At 27.7% G+C, this 19885-nt stretch overlaps 4 protein-coding genes across 6 annotated transcripts; 3 read left to right on the forward strand and 1 right to left on the reverse strand.

The window, feature by feature from the left end:
* The first annotated feature begins 3154 nt into the window (after positions 1 to 3154).
* LOC111027853 lies at positions 3155 to 8679 on the forward strand. Of its 2 annotated transcripts, XM_022306311.1 has the most exons (3): positions 3155 to 3530; positions 4806 to 4922; positions 5742 to 8679. In XM_022306311.1, exon 3 carries the CDS (start codon positions 6590 to 6592, stop codon positions 8474 to 8476), a length of 1887 nt encoding a protein of 628 aa, XP_022162003.1. In that variant the 5' UTR covers positions 3155 to 3530; positions 4806 to 4922; positions 5742 to 6589; the 3' UTR covers positions 8477 to 8679. The 2 variants fall into 2 exon arrangements, with proteins under 2 accessions (XP_022162003.1, XP_022162002.1); XM_022306310.1 differs by lacking the exon at positions 4806 to 4922.
* Positions 8680 to 11435: 2756 nt separating this feature from the next.
* LOC111027866 (YEATS domain-containing protein 4) lies at positions 11436 to 13966 on the forward strand. 2 transcript variants are annotated; one of them, XM_022306334.1, is made up of 5 exons: positions 11436 to 11549; positions 11611 to 11733; positions 11795 to 12076; positions 13010 to 13190; positions 13253 to 13966. In XM_022306334.1, exons 2-5 carry the CDS (start codon positions 11704 to 11706, stop codon positions 13423 to 13425), a joined length of 666 nt encoding a protein of 221 aa, XP_022162026.1. In that variant the 5' UTR covers positions 11436 to 11549; positions 11611 to 11703; the 3' UTR covers positions 13426 to 13966. The 2 variants fall into 2 exon arrangements, with proteins under 2 accessions (XP_022162026.1, XP_022162028.1); XM_022306336.1 differs by having other exon boundaries at positions 11447 to 11549; positions 11599 to 11733.
* A 1289-nt stretch (positions 13967 to 15255) lies between these two features.
* Positions 15256 to 18389, forward strand: LOC111027854 (adenosine 3'-phospho 5'-phosphosulfate transporter 1). The gene is made up of 8 exons (XM_022306312.1): positions 15256 to 15631; positions 16327 to 16508; positions 16595 to 16791; positions 16875 to 17099; positions 17161 to 17311; positions 17402 to 17613; positions 17682 to 17807; positions 18128 to 18389. The coding sequence occupies exons 1-8, from the start codon at positions 15591 to 15593 to the stop codon at positions 18287 to 18289; spliced, it is 1296 nt and encodes a 431-aa protein (XP_022162004.1). The 5' UTR covers positions 15256 to 15590; the 3' UTR covers positions 18290 to 18389.
* LOC111027855 (transmembrane protein 80-like) lies at positions 18317 to 19247 on the reverse strand. Its single transcript, XM_022306313.1, has one exon. The coding sequence runs from the start codon at positions 18810 to 18812 to the stop codon at positions 18390 to 18392; it is 423 nt and encodes a 140-aa protein (XP_022162005.1). The 5' UTR covers positions 18813 to 19247; the 3' UTR covers positions 18317 to 18389.
* Positions 19248 to 19885: the final 638 nt, after the last annotated feature.

Raw genomic sequence — 19885 nt, forward strand, 5'->3', positions numbered from 1 at the left:
GGGTAATACGACGGTACATGCGGCTATACATTCCATGTTGCTGCCCGTTAAGAATAATACAGTATTATGTAGCCGTCGTATTTTTTTCTTTTCTTCTGCCCTCATTATTTGTTCCAACTCCAGGACGTTCCGTTTCTGGTTTTTTCCCCTCTTGGTCAATATAACAGGAAATATCGTAATGATATTGTTTATGAAAAAACGTAAACAACATTTTTCTTTTCTGTTTTATAATAGTCACAACGTCACCTGCCCAACGATAATTCCCATATTATGTTTATTATTACTTAACCCCGCGTTACTTCCAATATGATAACAATTTATTAACGAGTAACGACCAGTGCCGCCCCTCCTTCGTGGATTAATTAATATTTAATAATACACCTCAATTAATGGCAATACACTAATCAATATTCCTGCCATATTACCTGCTGCCCTGATAATTGCTATAATTAGGTATCGAACTATCGACGTACCGTCATAGGAAAGTTAAGGGCTTAATAACATAGGAAACTCTAGTTACCTTGTTTTTATGGTCGCCCAACACGCGACGTATCCACTATCCACGTATCACGTATGGATTTCGGGCGGCGAGTGGAGTGAGACCTGAGATTGTAGCTCACTCTGTCGGGTGACCGATCGGTTTTATTACATCGCCTCCTCCTTGCACTCCTCCCAAAAATCGCTCCGTCGAACCTCTCTGTTTGTGTGAGAGGCAAGCGCTCAAAGTCAACTACAGTCTACAGTTGAGTCGCTTCTGCTTCAGCCGTTCGTCGATATAATTTTGATATCATTCGAATCTCATTGCTGCTGTGTCCCACGATTACTAAGCACCCAGTATTTACACAGTCATGTCCAAAAATAATTCAATTTTTTTATTTTAACGATTTAGCGTCGAATTGCTCAGAACTCGTACACTTCAGTTATGGAGTAAAATATATAGGGTATGAATAATTCATATACCTACTGTATGATACCCTACGGTTTTATCGTTTATGTATTATATATTCAAGATGTACCATTCATGATCTTCCTCGTCTTTTATGTACTTACCTTTAGGCTATATTATTCCCTCTCATTATTCATAAAATCATAACTATTAAGCCTCTAACAGCTGCTTAATGGGACGTATCAGTGTATCACACATCCTCGTATTTGATGATTATTTGATTAAGTAATAGTACGTAATACAATACGTTTTTAATATTTCAAAAGTGTTCAGAATATATAAATATTCATATAAAGAACACTTAATATTTTATTAAAACAAAATATTTCATACTTATTCATGTTCATTAGCGCAAATAAGTGGGGGCCTGCTATCAGTATTATGGAGGACTTCAATTCATAGGCATCTCGCATCTGAAAGGGGGAAAGACGGCACTCCGGCTTTTTAAAATCAGATAATATGAAAGATGAGAATATTTTTAGTGATGTGTTATAACTTTATAAGCTTATAAATTATATTAGGTATATAATATCATTGATTATAAATACAATTGTATTTATAATCAATGATAATATGTTTAAGCTTCCGTACTACCTCCGAAACAGATGTCCTTTGGAGCTTATCACTTTGATTATGTTTCAGTCCATCGAATACCTAAAAAATGTGGGTTCTTTGCACCTATGTACCTATTTAATATTTTATAAAATAAGTAAAAACATAATATACATGATACATCTATTCTGCAGTATTTTATGTGCTACTTATGCTTTTTAATATTTTTTTTTATTTAATGTTTATAAATTAGTTTTTTGAAAATATATATTTAAATGACGAGGTGTTTTAGATTTAGATATAAAATATTAAAAACAAAATTCGAGGGATAGATTATTTATTATTTTCGCAGATGCAAACTTTGTTCACATGAATATATAAAATACAATATCGCTTGTTCCAGAATACCTATTGGTTTTTAATATTGAAATAACGTCACATATTTACATACTAAGAAATCCATTAAGATTTCAGGAGGGCTAACATTATTCAGCATCGATTTGAACCATGGGGGGCTTCGATTCCACATTCCCATACAACCAAAAATCTGTCTGTTTGGGGGGCTTAACCCCCCATTTCCACCGATGAGTAATGATTGTTAAAACTCAAGAACGAGGACAGATGTTTTAATTAATAATAGTAAATGAGTAATTTAAATAATTATAATTACCTACCGGTTATATCTCACCTAACCGATTCCCGAGTTTGAGTAGGTATGCTATTTAAATATTGCCCATCCGGCATCCAACTAACGATTAATAGCCAATAATTTATAAATGAGGTAAGGTCGAAAAATTAGCTGTCAAGCCCAATGTCTTCAGTCATCGTACATTTCAATTTTCAAGATTGATCGATGGTGGCATCGACGCAGCATCCTCGGCAATCCTATATAATATCAATACCTACTAGAAGAATGGTCTTTCTATGTTCTACCCAGTACCCACTGGTAAGTGGTAAGTCTGTCTAATTTCGTCTCAAATGAAAGTTTACTTAGAATGAAATATTGATGTGCATTGGCCATTGGGAGTAGCCAATGAAAATTGTACCTATAGGCCTAATAATTTATTGTTATTTCTTTATTGTACGCCTTAGTCATAGTGTACCTAAATAATTTAACTATAATATCTGTTATTGATCCACAATATATTACATAGGTATTTTGTATGTTGTTAGAAGTCGAATACCATTAATTTCAGAAAAATTAAGATTTAGATAATAGGTAAACATTAATTAAGACATAGAAATGTAGGTAATTAGTAGTTGGGTAAAAATATAAAACTATTCGTGGGTATAAGTTTACTTCCATAATAAATAATAATGAAACTACGCAGCCGTTACACACTTACACTTTACTACTTTAGAACATATTATACACAGGCAACGGCGCAACGCAACGTAAATAAAATATACATCATAAAAACTAGAAAGTTCTATTGTAATTACTAATTTGTAATCGCAAAATATTTAATATTTATATTAGTGTTACGATTAAATAGCATAAAACACAAACTATAATAACAAAGACAACAATGATTAAATAAATTAAGATGGTTTATACAATCAATTATTGCGGAATATAGAATCAATAAATAAACAACACACGTACCTAGGTATATACATGTTTAGTTTAGCATTACCTATACTATTATCAGCATAAATAAACGTGTTATGAATTATGTTCAAGCATTACACATTTATACATTGTAGCTTACCTATAAGTTATAATTTATAGTTTACCTATAGACCATAGGTACCGAACATACCTATTTTAACAATCAATTGTATTAGTCAATAGGTAGTCTTTAGAACATTGAAATGTCTCCATCATAGTGTCTTAAGAAAGTTTTTTTTAAAATTATTACATGTTTTAAGCAATAAAATTTAAATTACAAAGCAATATACTTCCGGTCGATGTTTCCATGTGCTACATTATTATCACCAGTGAAATACATCAAATGTAGTTATTCAATATTTCAATTACTTATATCTTATAAGAATTTCTTCAGTTATCAAAACATTATTGGTCTAAAATGTGAGTATTAACTTTTATAAGTGTTAATAGTTATAACATTTTCTATTAAGTATTGATAATTAATTTTAATAACAACGATTTTTTTAATTAATTCAATAACTTTTATACCAAGTTTTATTAATATTAGAACAAGTTATATACACCTAGGTGTTTTGCCCGAAGTCCTAAAGTCCTAAAGTTACCTAATTGTAACATTTGTTATTAATGTTATTATGTTTTATAGTTGCAGATTGTATTTATTAATTATTCATGTACCTAAATACTTTATTATTGGAAATATTTTTTCCCTTGACGATATTATTTTTTGACATATTATGTTGTTAGTAAACAATAGTAGTCAATAGTGATTCGATATTTTAAAATAAGCTCTTCACTTTACGCTTATCATATACGTACTTATTAAACATGGTCATTACTAAATGCACTTAAAATACTCTATATTACTAATACATCGAAATCACTATTATTTTCTTTTGCAATAGTACACCCATTAGTGTAACATTATCTAGTATCCTAGTACCTACCAATAAATGTTTATAAATTATACCAATAATGTACCAAAAACATATTACCAATAAACAGGTTCTGAAATGTTTTAAAGTTTAAACCTTGGATGTTTATCTTATCTATGCCCTATGGGGTATGATTTACCATTTGCTACACATGACAGAATGGTATGTCACATGTTATATTACTAGACACTAGTCATATAATAATAAGTAGGTAATCTACAGTAGGTATTGGTTTCTGTTAGGCTAGATAATTTAATAATTTAATAGTATAAATTACTAATCAGTAGTGTACTAGTGTGGTGAAGTGAGTTGGGATGATTAATATTGATCGTTGGTAGATATTTATAGCATATGTTTTCTCAACGTCTTTGAAAGTTTGAACTTTATGTCTGTATATAGTCTATGTATACATATTAAATAAAAACTATACAAATACTTGGTGTTGTTGATGACTATTGACTAACCATATCTCAGAAGTCTAAGTAGTTCGACGTTTTTTTTAATTTAACTATAGGTACGGATAAACTCATTGTTATAGGTTTAGGTACTTCTTGAGTCTTGACTCTAATATGTAGGTATTATGTTAATTTGGTACCTTTATTATGTAAACACCTTATACAAATTAATTATTTACACGGAAAAGAAATTATGTTCTCATTAAACGTATAATAAAAGATATTATAGAGGAAAGGACAGTTAAAATTATGGAAGATTTTCATGGGAGTTTAACTAAAGATAATAAGTCAGAATTTTTCTTACGCAGTTTCCAAAACCACATAAGACGAGAAAAGGAAACCGCTGAAAACCAATTGTATGAGTCCAATGAGTCCAATGAGTACATTGTAATGTATAATGTATATGTATAAATTAATGTATACAAGTATGTGAACATTTTTGAAAAAAACAATATTTATATGCATCAAAATTCAAAGTATAAATATAACTTGTAAATATTAAGTAACATATTTCAATTTTTCTATCTGTCAACGACATATTCACAACAATTTGAAACATGTAGATCAAAATATACTAAATTTTCAAATTTATGTCGTCATGATGGTTAATTTCATAATACATCGATCTATAACTTTTAGTGGCTCATTAGTATGTGTATTAGAACGCCATAAATTTGGCGGTGTATACTGTGTATTACATATGTTTAGAGTTTGAGACTGAAGAATTATTGACATTGATGAATAAATATTATATATTATATATATATTGGAATATAGATACCTCCAAATCATTTTAATTCGTAATAAACTTTAATATTCATTTTTATTTACTTATTGAAATGTGTTGTTTGTTTCGTACGAACCAATAAAAATGCTTTGAGTGCAATAATTCTTATAGACATTTGTTGTATAGTCGTATAGAGTCTATAATTTTTTTAATTTTCGTTGGCGAAGTACTGCCATACTGGACATGCATATAAGTCAGTACCTATAATGGTCTTATTTACGTATATATCAGTATAGAGGGCATTTTATCTGCTGTCTAAGCCAGTTGAGGCATAATTTAGCAGGGGGTATAAGATTTTCATCCTTGTGTTTGTGTATTCTTGGTTTAGTTTTTATTTATATCTCTACCATATTATATATATATATATATATACAACATGGATGTCAATATATTTAGGTAATATATTTAGCAATTGGCATAATAATTAATAAGATACCGATTATTTATTCGGTTTCAGATAATGGTACAGGAACATTGTATTGATTACAATAGTTGGAAATGGACCCACAATTAACCAAACAATTAATTCGAAGACGGTTGATTTTAGAAAATTCTTTGGAAAACTCGATAAATTATGAAAATAAAATAAATAATATTGAAGTATCTTCAATATTAGTTACAGATAATGTACCATCAAATAATATAAAACACAATTTTCTTGAAAAAATAAAAAAATTTGAATCATTTAGTGATAATCCAATAAAGAAAACACATCAAAACATTGTAGACAAACCTCGTAATAATACTGAAATTGTCAACAAATTTAATAATCTGAACAAAGATATAGTATCAAAGAGAATACAAATAACAAATAAACTTGAATTCGACAATCCCGAGGGCTTATATAATGATAATAAAAATAAAGATAACTTAAATGAAAAAATCAAACAATTTGAAACATCATTTGTATTAGAAAATAAAATCTTGAAATTAAACACAAGTTATTTTAAAGAAAATCTACAGACGTCAAATGAGTTAAACCTAACCAAAACATTGAAAAAAAAAAGATGCGGTAAATCTGATTATAATAATTGGGAAGTAGACAAAAACTGGATATTCTTCACCGATTATTCAAAGGCAAATATTGAAAAAAGTATATTGAAAAATAAATTATTAAGTAAGAGAAAAAATACACTGAAGTCATTCACAACAGCACAAAGTAAGTAGGTACCTAACTAAAAAAATGATCCTATCATTTAATAATGGCTTACTATTTTAATATACATAAATGTTTTAATGTATGACCATGCCGTTTAATAATATTGATTTGACCATTTTCTTCTTAAAAATTAATTAAATTTAAGCATGGATAACTGCGGTAAAAGAATATTTACTTCACACGATGACACCCCCACAATAGGCAATACTATACCTGGAAACGCACCAACATGTAGTTTAATTTCGCTGGGATCAGACGTTGATAATAATGTTAAATTAAACAATTCGCAGCTCTTGTCAACAGATGGTTGGGAGAGTTATCAAAAAGATCTTATACAGTTATGTTTTGAATTTTGGGAAGTAAACGAAACACAAGTCAAAGTAAAAAGTAGTGTACAGTCTGATTCAGTAAGTGAGCTACAAACACCCTCGTCGTTATTTGCCGATAGTTACTACAGAAATGTCATTGAATTTGAATCAAAAGGCACTATTGATAACGTTATTATTTCAGACAAAGTTCAAATCAAAGGATGCGCTGAGATTAATGATAATTCTTTAATAAGTAAATACGAAGACGACCCAGATATTCAAAAATTTTCTAAAGCTATAAATAATAATATAGATGAGGAAACTATTGAAAATAGTTCAACAATTAATGATAACAGAGTAAATAAAAGAACTAAAAAAAAATTGAAAACATTTTCTTTCTATAAAAATACGAACAAACAAGTCAAACCATCTAAAAAAGTACAACCATTAACTTTTAATGGTTATACATCATGCACTTTAGAAGACTTGTGGAAATATAAAAAATGGTTGGACTCAGTTGATAAAGTTAAAAAATATAATCCAGATATAGATATTAAAGATGACTATATCAAAGAAAATAAATATTCTGATAAAGTAAGCTGTGATAAAATAAACAATTGCAATACATATTCACTAGATTTCGAAGCAAAAGAAATGGAACAAAAAGTTCGAAAACTTATTAAATCGTTAAACGAGAAGGATAAATTGTTCTCAAATATAGGAATAAGTGAGCAGTCGACTGGATTTGGATCGTCAAATAAATTTAAATATTTTTTTAAAAATGCTTTTCGTGGAACTCAGAACGAATTTGACACACAAATTTTGGATGATTACACAAAATTTATCAATCACAAATTACATACGTGGCAGAGTTTATTGAATTGTTTAGAAGATATCAGACAAAGGAAGTCTTCTAAAATTAAAATGTGTGATACTTTGGAAGATACTATTAAGTATAGGTTTTCTGAAATAAACGATCATGATTTTAAAGTGACAGATGACTACGACGACAATAATTCAAAATTTGTCGAAATAAACGACAATTTCAGTGAGATAGGAAAACTGAAAAAAAATAAGTTTTTCAAATTGCTCAACAAAACAAAAAGTACAATGGATATGCGTACATTCGTTAAACGGACTACAGAACGAAATAGCACAGATAATATCCAAATGAATAATTACCAATGTACTTCCAACGCAACTACCGATGGTAAAATACTTAAAATGGACACTGAGATTTTAAGCACGATCAAAAATCGGAAATCTTCGGGCCGGATTCGGAAAAGCTTATCAGATACTGATCTGCCATTCATGGCATCAGATTACAATAATAAATCAAAACAAATTGAAAATAGAACCACCAGAATTAACGGGAAAAAATTAATCACTGAAACGTCGATGACAGACGAAGAATACAATTATGGTTGGGACGGCGTTACTAGAGAATTTTGGGAGGAACGGCAAGAGTGCTTTCAGACGGCTGTGGCTCGTTTAGAGTACGTAGGAAGCACGTTTAATGATCAATGTCGATTGGATGGACTAAAAACCTTATGCAAAGTTGACGTATTGGCAGGCTTTGGGTATTCAGCTGAAGCGGTTGATCTTTTTGTGTCCACTCTGCCACTAAGTAAAAATCCTGATCTAATGATTCGAAAAGCCGAAGCAGCGTACGACTGGAGGTTTTTCTGTCATCTTTCTATGTGGCGTTATTCTTATAAAGATTGAAAAAAAATTAATATATAAATAATGATGTATTACCTATATATATACTAGTTGGTAACTTTCCTAATTTGTAGTTTATTACCTACTTAATCCATGTACATAGGTGTTATTGGTGTTAATGTATTACTAGAAATTACACTAATAATTAATAATTAACATTACATTATTTAAGCAATAATAATTTTTTTGTTGAACTATGTATTGTATTTTATAATAATCCTGTTTTATATGTATTAATATTTTAAATCTATACAGTATATACTTACATATAGGTGCATACTACATATGTGATAAACTGATAACGCATATTAAAATATATTACGATGTATTACATACTTTCATTATTTTTTAATCGATTGACAATTATTTATGATTTTATTTTTGGGTACGTTAGAACTTTTAAGTAGAGAGAAGAGAGATATATACAATCATAACTTTAGTAACTTATAGCTTATACAGTTATACGTTTATAATATTATAGGCAATAGCCAATAGCTTTATTATATTGATTTATGTAGATCATATATATTTGTGAAAGATAATTAAAAAAAAATTACATATTTAATCTGTAGACTGTAAACCATTATTGTTATTTATTTTAAGGTAAAAATATTATATGAAACATTGAATATTATTAGAAACGTATTTATTTATTTTAAAAGTTTTAGTCTAGATTCGTGTAGATTGGTATCAAAATAAAATACTTGTAAAATATGTATAGTGATGTCTATTGTTTATGCGTTACACTTATTGTGGTGTCCCTACACCTACCTAATGGCTAATACTCAGGGGTCGAAGTGACTCAAAAGAAGTGGAAGGCATACTTCCAGGTTCATAATTTATATAATACTCATATATGGCTTAAACGCCTTAAACAGTTGTACCCCATAAGGGTGGAAGAACCCTGAATTTTAGAACCCGGTAGATAATATTATATAGGGCTAGAGAATATATTATACATTTTTATATATTGACTTCATGTTATCAAAGACCTTAAAAATGCATACATGACGTATGCCCTAAATATTTACTATGTATGCTCTTTTAATATGCAAAAATCCTTCAATAGGCAAGCTCTTAAAAATATTTTATTTTCTCATTAAAAACAAATACAAATATTAAAATTAACATGTATAGTTCATTTTTTTTTCTTAATCTTTCTACTTTTGTATGCTTGACTTTAAAAGTTGAAACAAAATAAACATTTCAATTATAAATGCATATTATACCGACTGTGTTTATGATTTAATAATTACTTATATAATATATTATGTATATAATATACGTATAGCAACAATAACACAGTAACATTTTAAAAATAAATGTAAATGTAAAATTAATTACAATACATTATATAGTGTGTAGTTAATCTAAAATTGTATGTAACCTAATCTTCGTAACTTCATTATTATTTATTTCCGTTGATGCCCAACTTGAACTTTCTATTATAATTTATAACCTTATGTAATATGTCTTATAGTCTGACCGACATTTCTACAATCACATTCTGGGCTGTTCTTTAGTTTACACTTGTAAATATATTATCTATAAAGCTGCTGCTCAAATAAACAATACATTGTGTGACTAAAATGTTTTGAATATTTTCAAATGTAAATGAGTGACGGAAGAGGACATCGCACCCGCATGTGTTGTTTCCGCCTTACACGCGTACGACATAGCAAATTTTCGTTCACTAGCTTCAATAGTATGATGTTAGTTTTGATATTATAGAGTAAATTAACTATTATCAAACTTTTTGGTAAGAATATTGTCTGTGTTCCCTCGTTGGTTTTTTACGATATTTTAGTTTTTAAGTGAATTTTGAGAATGTGTATATAGTATTAATATTTGAAAATGTTTAAAATTCACTTAAAAATTTTAAATCGTAAAAAACCAACGAGAGGAAAACAGGAATTGTTTTAACTAAAGGCTAAAAGTTTAATAATAGGTCAATTTACTTTAATATAAACACTAACAGCATTACCATCGATATATTTTGTATTAAACTATTAAATAATATTTAATCATTTACTCGATTTTTTTCCAATTTTTTGAAAATTCATATATTGTATAGGTAATATGTGAAAAATGCACTTCAAATACATATACATATAACACAATATGCACTTTTATGGAAAAAAAGAGCTAGATATGCTGCAAACTATGCAAAATAAAAAATTTTCCTTAAACTCCCTAGTACCTATTATAAAAAAAAAAATGTATGTATAACTTAGCTATGTTTATCGATAATATTTCTATATAGTTATAAGGGGGTTGTTTTATTTTCGATAAAATAAATAGAGGGATGGAAAATGTCAATTATAAAAGTGGAGGGATGCCATCTTATTTAGTTAAAAATAAAACTACGATCTACGATCGACTACAGCCCACGATAAGGAATCATCAAAATCAAAATAGAACAATTCCGGCTGTAAATGATACGGTAAACCATAGTTTTTACAGCAGCTGAGCTGTGATCGATAATTTTATTATTATTCGATATTCGATAAAATTTGTTTAAAATCTTTATTTTCATCTTAATTTGTGATCGGTATTCAGCACGGACTAAGATATTATTTTTTAGCCGATACCACGGTCTTCAAAGATGAAGGAGGTGACTGTTATCACGGACTAAGAAATACTGGACATGGTTGGGGGGTAGTAAAGGGTCCTCAAATGTTTCGACACCGCCACTCCCCCCATTCTAATAGGCCGCCGAAAGGTACAACTAGCGGTAAAAGTGCTCCTATTGTATATTTAGATGTTTATTATTTTGAACAAATTTTGGTCACAAAAATTCATGTATATTATGAATATTAAATTTTAATACCATACAATGAGTATATTGTTTCGATTTTTAATGTTTTCATAATTAATAATGTTATTAGTTATTTTGATTATTGTGTTTTTATAACACATGTATAGACGGCGCTTTTACCCGGGCCACTGATAAGGTAGTAGATACCAGTCCATTTTATCTTAGTCCGTGGCTGTTATGAATAGACCGTTGTTTATAGTGTTTGTACTTTTGTAGTTAATATGGTCTACTGATAAGAAGTAATTGTATTCAAATAATGTAAAGTTAATTTTTTACATATTTAACAGTTTTTAAATATTAGTAATAGATATTATTTTAGTTGTAGACTTTAGTTTCGTGTACCCATATCAATACAAAATAATGATTATTCATTCAATATTGTAAATCATTCACAAACGTTTAAACTTTAAAAATGGCGAATAATGATTTGACTAGAGTAAAGGTGAGATTACTTATGGTTTTTGGGTTAAATACTTCAAACATAATTTTTTGTCTAATTTTAGGGAACTTCTATTGTTAAACCAATTATATATGGAAACACTGCTAAATATTTTGGCCAAAAACGACATGAAGATGGTCATACTCACAAATGGTGTGTATATGTAAGGCCTTATGTAAATGAAGACATTGGCACCTGGGTCAAAAAAGTTCATTTTAAATTGCATGACAGCTATGAAAGTCCAACTCGAGTGGTGCAGAAACCTCCATTTGAGGTCTCCGAAACAGGCTGGGGCGAATTTGAATTAGTCATCAAGATATTTTTTCAAGATACAAGTGAAAGACCAGTAATAAAAACTAATGATATAAAAAATTGTATTTGATATAGTATTCACCATGACTTAACTTTATTACTTTAATACTTGAAGATTAATAATCAAAACTCATTAATTTTCATACCTATAATATTAAAATAATTGCTACTCAACAAAAATTATGTTTCTATTTAAAAGTTTTTAGTACATAATTAAGTTTATGAAAAACCCATATTTTATACAGTTTTTATTCTAATAATGAACATTCTTTATTTTAAAAAGTATAATTTTTAATTTAGAGTTTTTAATTGCATTCAAATTGAATTGTACAATTCAAATTTTTATGTTATTGGATTGTTTACCCTTAACCAATATAAATATATCTGATTTTTAAATTACCCTAGTCATATTTAATAACAGAAATGTGTGCTTGATTTAATGTATTTTTGAATTAAATGAAATAATATAATAATTTTAAAAGTTTATTTTACAAATTCGGTAAATTAAACTATTTAATAATTCAATTTTAGTTATGATGTTTAATATCATGTCATTTATTAACAGATTGTCAAAATTCTGATTTTCGTTTTATATAATGAGTATTACTATACCATCTTTTTAAAACATTCAAATGTTCAGTACCTAGTATACAAATAGTTCGACAATAATATAAATATCAATAAAAAAATTTTATTTTGGTTTATTATTTTATTTTCAAAAATAAAATTAATGTAGGGGTTTTTCTAGTAAACATCAAGGCGATCAAATAAATCCATTATTAAATGTAAAATATAAAACTTGTATGTAAAAATGAAATTTCCAATAAACTTAATACATTTCAAATTAGTTTTCTATTAAAATTCACCTATTACTTATATTTTTAAATTGTATATTGTTTTAAAAAATTAGTTTTTTTTGTTGAAATCAATTATTTTAAAACTATTTAATTACTTGGTTAATTTATAGGTTACACTTTATCATGTACTTAAGTTGTACAGCAATGGACCAGACTCTGAACTAAGTGAAAAACCAGTTTTGTCAGAATTTTATGAGGAAATTATTTTTCAAGATCCATCAACTTTCATGAAATTTGTACTAAATGATACATTGAGTAAAAATCCACCAATCGATGAAAAAAACCTACATTGTATGTACCTAATTTTGTTTTCATTTGTAACTTAATTTTTTATATACAACATTTTTTTGTAGATGAACACATAAAGAAGACTACAGTTGAAAAAATGATAAAATCTAGAAAGAGAGTACAAGAACACACAGTTATGTACAAAGAACGATTAAAAAAATTAAGAGAAACTATAAACAAGTTTAAAGATGAAATTTGTGCGTTACAATCACAATGCAGTTCATCAACATTGCGATAAATAAAAATAAATAGAACTATAGCTATAATTGACACCCTTTATCAAATACACAATTATTAGGTACTTATTTATTCTAGTTATTATATGTTAATCGGTGTTTATTTTTCTAGATTATTTTTTTGATTTAAACGGCTAACAGTATAAGCATAAAGTATTTCATAAATGATTGAAACTATGATTATAAAACCATTATTACTCCTTTTGGTTAGATTTTAAAATGTCTATAAATATTATATCATTTATAACTTATGGGACAAGTGTTTTTATAATTTGTATGACTTCTTAATGAAATAACAAATTTTACGTACTATAATCTTCTCTTAAAACGTCTCCCATATTTGAACTTAACTGGCTGAAGTAGCTTGTCAACTACACAAACTTACAAAAATATTTAGACCTCATGTTATCCTTATAAGTACAATAAATGAAAAATAAAAATAAACCATTAAAAATCTCATCTTACTTTTAATTTAAGACAATATAATATGTAATACCACCGGTTATAGTTGTTACTTTCATGTTTCTGAGCAATGTCCAGGTTGAGATATGATAATATAGACTAAAGAAATTATTGAGTACCACCATTGACTCGCTGTTTTTTTTATGTATGTCAACTTTTAAGTCATATCACATATTATATAATTATTGCACATAATGCTCATTGTAAATATTTGATTAATATATTGTAATAAGTATACACTATATTCTGTATAAAATAAAGTTAACAATAATAAATTATATATTTAAGTATTTATTAATAAAAAAATTTCAAATATTATGTATGTAAAATATAACTTTATGAATAGTATAATATTTTGATAGAATCATTTTTTTGGTGGTACTAATGTTATTCTATTATACTTTGCTAAACAATAGTTAAGACAATGGAAAAAATGTTTTGCATAACTTTAAATTCCATCTGAAAATAAAAAAGATGAATATTATTTTGAATAAAAAATTATATTGTACTTTTAAATTAATTATTTTTGTGATTTTCTTATGCAAAAAGTTACGAATACCTATGCTCAAAGATGATATACTAGAATCTTTTCCCTCAGTTGACCCATTGGTATACATTGTTGAAATAGTGAGACTTTGTTATAATTATTATTAATAGATTAACTTGATTATGACTCACGAGGATATTCTATTTAAATTAAGAAACAAGTGGTTTTTGTTAGTTTTAAGTAATTATCATTATTATTAATGTATATATTATATTATAATTATTAAATTAAAAACAATGATACTTAAAGTACTTTTGCCACTTTTGGAAAAATCTATAAAAATATAAGAATTCAGATTTAGGATAAACTATGATATACATCATAATTTGTAGAATATACATAATAAGAAGTAATTAATTACAATTTAGATTAAGATTTATTTGTAACAAAGTAATTTTAAAATTAAATTTTTTATTTTTTGCCCTTTTTTGCATGGGCTCTAAACTATAATTATGAAATTATAGTTTGTAAAAGTTTTAATAAAGTTACATACAACTACATAAACATTTCATACTAATATTATGAAGGACGACAAGAACAATGATATTTTTTAGAAATATACCAGAAATTCCTTCAATAAATAATAAATATTAATTATTATCTATATTCTATAACGCTGTGATGACACCACAGCATAGGGTAATTCTATTTCTATGCACCACAGATTTATGACCATAGAGTAATACTAGTAGTATTACTCTATATATATAACAAAACATTTCACGTTGATTGTCCTTATCAATACACTATAGTCCATTGTTAACCAAGGCTTATAGATAACATTTACCATACTCAGTCACAGTGATAATGTATTAATGTACCTTACTAGTTACTACTTTACTTTAACATTGTTAATTGTAATATAAATAATAAATGTTAAATGAATAATAATTAATGAGTTACTAAATAATAGTAACATCGGTTAAGCGTTCAAATTTTAGAATGTCTCATTCTTTTCGATTAAAAAAAATGTACTTATAACTTTGATTTGATACCTACCTCATTTATTATTGTAAAACTTCTTGCATTTCTCTTTAAACACACAATTTAAAATGTTTAAAAATACAATAATATTGACAGTTAAAATTGTTAATTGTCTTATGAAGAAATTTGATAGTTCACCAATGAGTCTATCTCTTTGTTTTCTCCAATAAATATATGACATCTGCAATGGCATTTCTTTCATGTATAAAATTATGGTATGTATTTGATACAAAAAAATTGTATGTATTTATATCAATCATATAAATGGTCTGTATTTAAGACCAAGTATTTATTTTATATTATCTAGCTAAAATGTACTAATAGATTTGCTTTTATTTAAAATTTTTTTTGTTAAAGATTATTGGTGAAAAATTAGATTTTGTTCTAATAACCTAGGTATTTTGTATATTGCAAAAAATTTATTCATGTAAAATATTTTTTACTTAATTAAACTTGTTTATTTATTTTAATTTTAATTTGATAATTAACTAAAAAATAATACTTAATGTGTGTATCAATACAACTTAATATATTTTTTTTAATGATCATAAGCAACTACAACTATGGCCATTAGAATTTTGTGGTGGGGGGAAGGGGTTGTAATTGGTTGAGGAACACGTGTTTGTGTAGCGAGGATTCATCACTAAAAACCCCAGTCGGTTATCCATTCAGGAACTAGCAACGCCAGCCAATGCTTGACCTCAAAACAAGTTTTTGACTGAGGCCAACCATCAAGCCACATCAGGCCTCACAATTAATTGATATTTGTCTAAAAAGCTACTTTCTTGTAATTACTAATTTATAAGTGATAAACATTTGAATAAAATGAGTTATTATGTGGTCTTTTTAGAGTGAACTATTATATCTACAAACCTAAATATTAATTTTATAAACTATATATTGTTTTTAGGTTTTCCATTTTGGTATCTATTATTACAATAATTGTTTTACAAAATGTATTACCAGTATTATCAAATTTTAATCAAAATGTATCTTCGTTAAGTACTTTTATTAATAATAGTCTTGGATATTGCTTAATATTAATACCTGGATATTGGCTTTACAAATTCTCAAAAAAACAAGATTTGGGAGGTACAGTATTAAAGTTGATTGTTTAAATTAACTCTTAATGCTCAAACTATTTAAAAAATTGTATTTACTTTTTTAATGCAAAACAGATAACCGTTTAACAAGTAAATTGCTAAAGACATTGTTTGGAGATAAGCATGATTTAGAACCAGAACAACCTTTATCGCCCAGTTACAATGGACCAGCTAATTTTAGAAAAGACTTAATAACCTTTGTATACTGTTTTGGAGGCCTGCAAGTATCTTATTTAATTTGGGGTGTAATTCAAGAAAAAATGATGTCAGAGGTAATTGAAGCATTATTAATAATAATTTATGGTAATCATTGATTAAAATTTCTTCTTCTATAATTATTTGTTTTTTTTATTAGTCCTATGGTATAAATGAAGCTTCAAAGTTCCGTGATTCTCAAATGTTAGTGTTTTTGAATAGAGGACTGTCTACAGTTTTGTCTGGTATATTTTTATTTATGAATGAGGGCATACGATCTAAGAAATCACCACCTTTATATAAATACAGCTATTGTACTGTGTCCAACATTATAAGTTCTTGGTGTCAATATGAGTCACTCAAATATGTCAGTTTTCCTACACAGGTATGCAGAACTTATCTTAAGGATGTTTACTTTATCATTTTATATTATAAATATTATCAAGGTATTAGCAAAAACTTGTAAAATTATCCCAGTTATGTTAATGGGAAAATTAATATCTGGTAAAAAGTACCAATACTACGAGTATGTCACAGCAATAGGAATTTGGATTGGTATGGCTATATTTCAATTTTTTACAGAAAACAAACATTCTGGTAAATACTGTAATCTTTTTTGATTTTTAATTGAGATTAGGTTATTCATATCAAAATTTTGATATTTATAATCCATGTTTTTTCCTTTAGACATCACAACTTGTGCAGCCGGAGTTATCTTGCTTGTAGGATATTTAGCAACAGACAGCTTCACATCAACGTGGCAAGGGAAAATTTTCACACAATACCAAGTTACTTCCATGCAAATGGTTTTTGCTAATTCATTACTATCATCACTTCTTACAACTATACCTCTGTATCAAGTGGGCTCATTCAAAAAAACATATGAATTCATTAAAGAGGTGTCTTATTGATATTTTATTTATTTTATTATTATATGCACAAAAAAGTAACACATTTTCTATTTTAGTATCCAGCATTTTTAACTGACTGTATAGTTCTGTCTGTAAGCTCTGCATGTGGGCAACTATTCATATATAAAACTATTTCTAAGTTTGGACCAATCGTGTTGACTATAATAATGACCATAAGACAAGTAAAAAGAACAATTATTTAATAATATTCAAGTATATTTTATCAAACCTAATTTTATAAAATATTATTCAAGTAATTTTTAATTTTTATACAATTTGTTTATAACTATACAAATTTAATTAAACTTAAAATTAAAAATAAACTAGCGGTTGTAAATTTTAATAAATTTATGCATACTCAATGTTTTTATAAATATTAATCACATATTTGTACTTGTAATAACTATGTTTTATATTTTATTTTGGTAATTTTACCAACTATTTGTATGTTATAAATGAACTAAATTATCAATATATATGATTTTTTTGTGTTATTTTTCAGGGTCTATCAATAGTAATTTCCTGCATAAGATACCATCACCCTATTGGTATAATGGCTGCTCTCGGAATTGTTTTTGTTTTCATTTCAGTATTTATACGTTGCTATTGTCATTTCCGTATAAAATCAAAAAAAGTTCCTAATCATACAACATTCAAAGTATAAATGAAGGTAATAAAACTGACTAGTTGATGATTTTTTAAAAAAATAACTTGTGTTTATGTACAAATAAAAAGTAACAAATAATTGTTTTTAAATTACAATATCATGTTGTTGAATCACTGCTTTTGAATGTCAGTAATGAGACAATGCCAAAGAATACTTGAGTTGCTTGAAGCATAAGTTGTATGCATCCTAGGATATTTTCCAGCCGGAAAGTTCTTTGTTGCCACAACAAAAAATACAGTACTCCTATGGCTGATGGCACAGTTAGAATGAGTGACAGGACGACACATATGGCCTTGTCGGCCGCATTGTCCCGGCGTGATAAAAACGTGCGGAACACTTCGATGAGACAAAGAAATACAAATACTGTCATATTAGTCCCGAGTTCATTTAGAGAAACTGACTTTTTTTGAGCATCATCTATTGATTTGGCACATATAAGTGAGAACTCAAACATAGAAAACATGCCAAAGTAATAGGAATTAAGGTACATTAACACTTCGAACATCAAAGGTGCTTCCATTTTGCATTACAAATTTATTTTAATATGAACAAAAACGCTTGCTGTGGCACGCAGTCTGCAGAGTTACTAACTTACTACGCTCAAATACTGTATTGCTATCTGGCTATTTTCGTCCACATGGACTGACCCTGGTAATCAATAAACTACACAATGTTGCCTGGGTTGTATCTCAAAATATTACAGTTTGAAACAAGGGAAATCATTTTTAACTTCATGTACATTATTCCGTTCCTTAACCCTAAATACAATACACGTTTTTGCTTTTACACAAATTTGTTTAAGATTCCCCGTATTTTAATAATTAATAGTTAAATGAAAGGTTTCTTATGTTCGTTATTTGATGGTTTATTGTTGAACATCGAATTTTGAGAACCCCTGAACTTTCGTTGCGTGGGTATATAATACAGGGCGTTTGATAATCCATTTACCAATTACGTGATTTTTAACTTTTAACTTTTTTTAAACAAAACAAAGCAAAATTATTTTTAAATCTAAAAATTGTAATCCTTTATTTTTTTTAATCGTTGTAGCCAGGTGTATTTTAATTTTGCTGCGTGTAAGCTTAAATCACGATTAAAGATATACTTTAATCGTGGCTTAAATTGATTTTAATAGAAACAAATAGGTACAATAATATTTATTTTATCAGTAGGTAATAGCCAATAGGTATCTATCATAATCTACTTATTATACATTTAGTACCTACTATGCAGTGAGGTAGCCAGGTTTATGAAGTAGTTTATGTTTCTCAAAAACAACCACTGCTGTATTCTATGTACTTATTTGAGCCTGTACATTTAGAATACCAAAGGTATAAGGTATTTAGACATGGGTATATTGAATATTGATCGTTCAGCGGTTCTACTCGTCTTAAGCCGGAATGCTGCCAGATTCACAGCTTCGCTGTGTGTGGTGTGTCTTGTCGTACGAGGGCGTGGTAACTATGGTTACAACTGGTAACCATATTGGTTTAAAAGTTAAGCTGTAGTCAATTCTTGCTATACTCTGTTGGTCTGTTACAACTTGGTTATTACAAGATACCAAAAAAGTAATGTCCAATCACAATTGGATTT

The sequence above is a fragment of the Myzus persicae genome, unplaced genomic scaffold (genome assembly GCF_001856785.1).
Source record: "Myzus persicae strain clone G006 unplaced genomic scaffold, MPER_G0061.0, whole genome shotgun sequence".
Taxonomy (NCBI): Eukaryota; Metazoa; Arthropoda; class Insecta; order Hemiptera; family Aphididae; genus Myzus; species Myzus persicae.